Here is a 5,465-nt window from a genome sequence, read left to right as displayed (position 1 = left end):
AGTTGCATTGATTGAATATTTTAGTAATAGTCATGAAAGAAAATAAATTAGTTACCCAAAGTCATAAAACTAGTCATAGACAGAGTCAAGATAGTTATTCTTAGTTTACCTTAGTTATCCAACCCTTGAAGGTTTGACATAAAGTAACATATACATGTTCATATATCAATGTGTAGTACGTAGGACGGGGATTCAAGAAGTTTGTATAAATGGAATAGAAAGATAATGGAATTTTTCTATGAACTTTTTGAAGCTGTATACAAATGTCTGTGTGTTTGTGTGTTCTGAAATGAGTGAGATGCTTAGGAATAAAACAGACATTACCATTTTCAGATTTAAAAGTATCTCATGGTAGTTTGTGGTCTTTTGCCTTCTTCCTTCATTAAACCTGTCTCCAGTTGCCTTTTCTTTACTCTTTCCCCATCATCTTTCTCAGGGCTCCTTTCATATCTTTATTTCGTAAAGTGTAGATGAAAGGATTTAGAGTTGGCGTGACAACTCCATAGAATAAGGCCATGAACTTGTCCTGGTCCTGGGAGGTGGTAGAATGAGGCTTCAGATACATAGCAATAGCAGTGCCGTAGAAAAGGAATACCACAACTAAGTGGGAAGAGCAAGTCCCCAGAGCTTTTTGGCGTCCTTCAGATGCCCTGATCTTGCACACCGCTTGTGCAATGAAGCCATAGGAAATAAGAATAAGAGAGAGGGGTACCAGGAGTAAAACTGCACTAACCAAGAAAAGCTCCATCTGATTGGCAGTTGTATCCACACAGGAGAGTTTGAGGAGAACTGGCACTTCACAGAAGACATGGTCTATGATGTTCCGTCCACACAAGGGTACCTGAATGATAAGCACAGTTTGCACCAATGAACTGACCAAACCAGTCAGCCAAGTCATGGCCACCAGTTGCAAACAAAAGCGCGGATGCATGATAATGGCATAGTGCAGAGGCCGGCACACAGCAGCATAGCGGTCAACAGCCATAACTGCAAGAAGGATGCACTCCGTAGAGCCCATTGACAAGGCTACATAGAGTTGCCCAACACAACCACCATAAGTGATCTTCTTCTCTGGGCCCCTCAAGTTAAACAACAGCTGGGGCACTGTACTTGTAGTGTAGCAGAGGTCCATGAAAGACAAGTGACTAAGGAAAAAGTACATAGGGGTGTGGAGTCTGGAATCCAGACAAGCCAAAATAATTATGGTCATATTGCCAAGCAGGGTCAGCAAGTAGAAAATCACAATGATCACAAAAAGGGTCATCTCCAGTAAAGGATGACCAGAGAAGCCAAGCAGAAAAAATCCACTGAAAAAGCTGATATTTAGGTTTACCATTATTTTTCATTGCATTTCTGCCAAGAGAGAAACATATTGTCACAAATGGATTCTTGAGATGAACAGAAATGTATACTTTCAACATTTTTCATTTTTTTCATACTAAAGAGATAATAAGAACATATTTCTGAGATTTTTTTAAATTCTTGAAGTGTAAATAATTGTTAACAAATTTACATTCTCACCCTGCTTTCATGACCCACCAGCACTATATTCTACTGCTTTCCTCAGTGTTTTTCTTTCACTCATCTTTTACATCCACAGTATATATAACTGCCACATCTCTATTTCTTTACCTCTGCTTCCAAACATCCATATGTCTTCCCTATGTGATAATTAACAATGCCCTTAGATTTCATTTGGCCCTGTTCTTTTCTGTACTTCCTGTTCACCCATTCTAAATGAGGCTGTAAAGTTATATAAGTTCCAAGGAGCACTCTGTGCTTTTAACCAAAGTCATGGTATTTTCAATAGTTCATGTGCATGTGAAAGTTGGGCATTGAATCAAGAAGCACAAAGAAGAATCAATGCATTTGAATCTGGTGCTGGTGAAGAATATTGAAAATACCATGGACTGCCAAAAGAACCAAAAGTTCTGTGAAGGAAGAAGTACAAATAAATGCTCCTTAGAAGCAAGGATGATGGGACATCATCTCATGTCCTTTGGACATGTAGTTGGAGATAACATAATGCTTGGAAAGTAGAAGGACAATGAAAATGAGGAAGACTAGACTAGATGGATTTGCATAGTGGCTGCAACAATGAGCTTAAATATAACAACAATTGTGCGGATCATGTCAGACCAACCAGTAGTGTTCAATTCAGTTGCCCATAGGGTCACTATGAGTTGGAACTGACATGACAGCACCTATCCACTACATACAATCTGAAGGGTACAGTGGTACATTTTTCCATCAGTCCATTTTTGTTCATTATCTATGTAGACGAATTTTCATTTTGAGCCATATTCTAAATGTGATTTCTATTCACTTGATCTCCTGAAACAGAACTCATAAAACTGACAAGGATCTCTGCACAATAAATCCAGTAAACTGGTCTCACTATCAGTATGTTTCATGACTGTTAGCAATAAATTAGGCTAGATACTGTTATTCTTTAAACTCTATCCATTATGAAATTCTAAGCACTTTTGTTATCCCTCTACTGCGGTATCTTTCACATATCAAATTTCACACTCCTTCTTCCTTCCCCTTGGAATAATATTTCAGTTTTTGATATTCTATTCTTTTTAGCAATACTGATGAACTTTCTCATCAGTCACATCTTCTATTAACTATTTGCTGATAACACCACATCTTCATCTCTAGCTGTACCAATTTTGACACTGTGAATATGTTTCTAGTATGTGTCTGTGTAAATATGTGCATTCAACAGTGAGTATACAAGCTGTGGTGATGAACTCTTACCATAATAATACCTTCTTTTTTTTTTTTCAGGAACCTTGGTTGAAAATGGAACATCATATTCAACTTCATTCTTTACCTCCTCTATCTCTAATTGTCCTGTCTCACTACCATCACTTTCATGTAGATCCTAGTAATACTTCAAAATGTCAGTTGATTAGCATTTTCTCCGTTGATAAAATGTTTAGGTAAAAGTGGGTTTCAGCATGCCTTGCTCTGAAAGTTTCTGTGTTGTAATGTGTGTTTAAGTCTGTAAAAAGCAACTTATATTTGTCACACACTAACTTCTATATTAAATATTTACATACATTCCTGTTAGCTGTGCCAAACATAATACAAGCATCTTTAAGAAAGGAGAAACTAATGAATTTTCAGACTCCTTAGCGGATTTTATACTTGAGTATAAGATAGAAATTTGACTGAGGTATGTATTAGTTGCATAATTAAATCTTCCCAAACTAAATGCCTTTGTCCATTATTTCCTCTCTCACTTCTCTGCTTTTCTTTTTCTAAAAGCTCTTTCTTGCAACTCACTTTTGCACAGTAGCCTCTCTTATCATCTCTAATTAGACAAATCAATCCCACACACACACTTCATATTTGACATCCATTCTCACATTTTCCCTATTATTAGTTAATTCTAAAAATTAAATTAAAAATGATATCATTTGTTTTTCAAAATTTCAAAATAAAAGTTACACTAACTAGACCTAAGGAAATCTGCTGGGTGTTGTTTCAGCTTAAAAGTGGCAGGACTCTCAGAAGGTTGACAGTACCCTCCACGATCTGGTCTCCCACGTGCCCACAGAGCTGCTCGGTGGGTGGAACAACATAAAGACTGTTGTCTTCACATTTTTCTGACTGCACTGTGTGAAACTAGATATCAGGAAAGACATTTACCTTAAGATTATTTTGCTTCTGAATTTTCCCAAATGCTTTCATTTCCAAGCTTCTTATTGGCAAGAGAAATGTATACAACAGCACGATGTAGACTCCAATAAATAGATAGTGTTTGGCTACTGTAAAAATTAGTTATGCTAATCAATGAACATCAGGCTTATTATCGTTTTTGAATAATGTTTTCAATAAATTGATTAATGGTTCCCAAATTTTAATCTTATTATAAATTAGATGCATAGTTTTGTTTTTCTATAATTCATATTCATTGTTTAAGAGGAGAGAATTGCAATGTTGATATTTTGTCCAAATAGCATTGTTTCAAGATAGTATTTCTTCCATGCAATTTACTAAAGAGATTGGTAATTTTGCCTCATTAGATGAATAATTAACTTAATCAATTTTAAGAAATGAAATATGTATGTATCTGCCAGAAAACTAAACAGATAAACAGAAATTTTATTCATCTTTGACTAATGGATTAATAGTAGAATGGTTTAATGCTTTATTTATTTATCATATAAGTGTTTGAGTCTCTCCTCATGAGATTTACGGACATTACACATGGAGAGAAAATATGGTCACTGTGGAGAGAAGAACTAATGTCCTTTACCTGAGGTTCAAAAGCAGACACCAGGAAAGGGCAAATGCTTATGCTTCTAAAAAGAAGAGAGTCTTGTTTTTGACATAAAATAATGAGAGAGTCACAAAGAGACATCTATGTTATGTTTACTTGGCTGAGGTCACAAGGGCAAAGAATCCCAAGGAAGTAATTACTACCTGTGTTCACCAGTGTGCAGTTAGCTAGGAATTACTTAGGGAATATGAATTATGGTTACTTAAAATAGTATTTAATTTTATTTTAGAAATTTAACAATGGACTGAAACAATAAGAGGTGGCACAGATGCTACAAACAGCAGATAAGTATTTTGATGGGTTGGTAATGACATTTTAATTTATACAATTCAAGAAAACCAACTGAAAATCTATTACAAATATTCACACTCTTCAGTAAAGTGGTTAACCAGGAAATAAATATATAAAATCTAATAGTGAATGCTTAATTAAAAAATTTAAATTTAAACAATCCAGACAATCAATAATAAACTATATGAAGAAAGTACAAAACTAAACAACACAAGTGTAATATATTAAACAATTAAAACATAATTTGATAATTTTTACTAGAATGTGAATGTAAAGTATAAGAATTTTTGATATTGATTGCTTCTAAATGAATTTACAAATCATGTAATATACCATAAAGATCCTTAGTTACCTCACAGCTTATGATGATTTCTAAAAAATAATTTTGAAGTTCATTACAGCACAGTTTATACAAAAGAATTTTTATAATCTAATATTATTAAAAATTATTTTGATATTGTTACAATGTTTTAAAAGTTATGTTAGACAAAAAAGAAAACTCTTTCTAATTACCACATAGAACACCAAACAGACACAAATGATTTCATTCTTAAGGCATGGAGCAATGACTTACTTGATATGCCACTTACATCCACAGTTTTTCCAACTCTCACCAAATGATGGATAGCACCATGCAAGCAGAGTGCATAAAAAAACAAGGTGGAATATTCACAGTTTTGCCATTCAACTGGGCTTAAATTAACCCACCTCAAAGAAAAGTAGAGGATTTCACTACCATTGAGAATGAAAAGCCAAACTTTTGACCTAGTTTCTTTTTTCCTTATTTTTAAAAATTATTTTATTGGGGGCTTGGACAACTCTTACCATAATCAATATATATATCCGTTTTTTCCAGCACATTTGTACATTTGCTGTCATC

At 34.5% G+C, this 5,465-nt stretch overlaps 1 protein-coding gene across 1 annotated transcript in view; it reads right to left on the bottom strand.

Annotated features, from left to right (window-relative positions):
- Window positions 1-409: 409 nt before the first annotated feature.
- LOC101651610 (olfactory receptor 2G6-like) overlaps window positions 410-5,465 on the bottom strand; it is a 6,553-nt gene continuing 1,497 nt past the window's right edge. Inside the window, exon 2 of the mRNA XM_004697258.2 lies at window positions 410-1,307. Coding sequence (XP_004697315.2) covers window positions 410-1,307 — 898 coding nt within the window. The remainder of the gene's footprint in view (window positions 1,308-5,465) is intronic.

This window comes from Echinops telfairi, unplaced genomic scaffold, assembly GCF_000313985.2.
Source record: "Echinops telfairi isolate 266 unplaced genomic scaffold, ASM31398v2 ScPeMD7_7469;HRSCAF=8507_0, whole genome shotgun sequence".
Lineage (NCBI taxonomy): Eukaryota > Metazoa > Chordata > Mammalia > Afrosoricida > Tenrecidae > Echinops > Echinops telfairi.
This window is presented reverse-complemented; position numbering and strand designations above follow the sequence as displayed.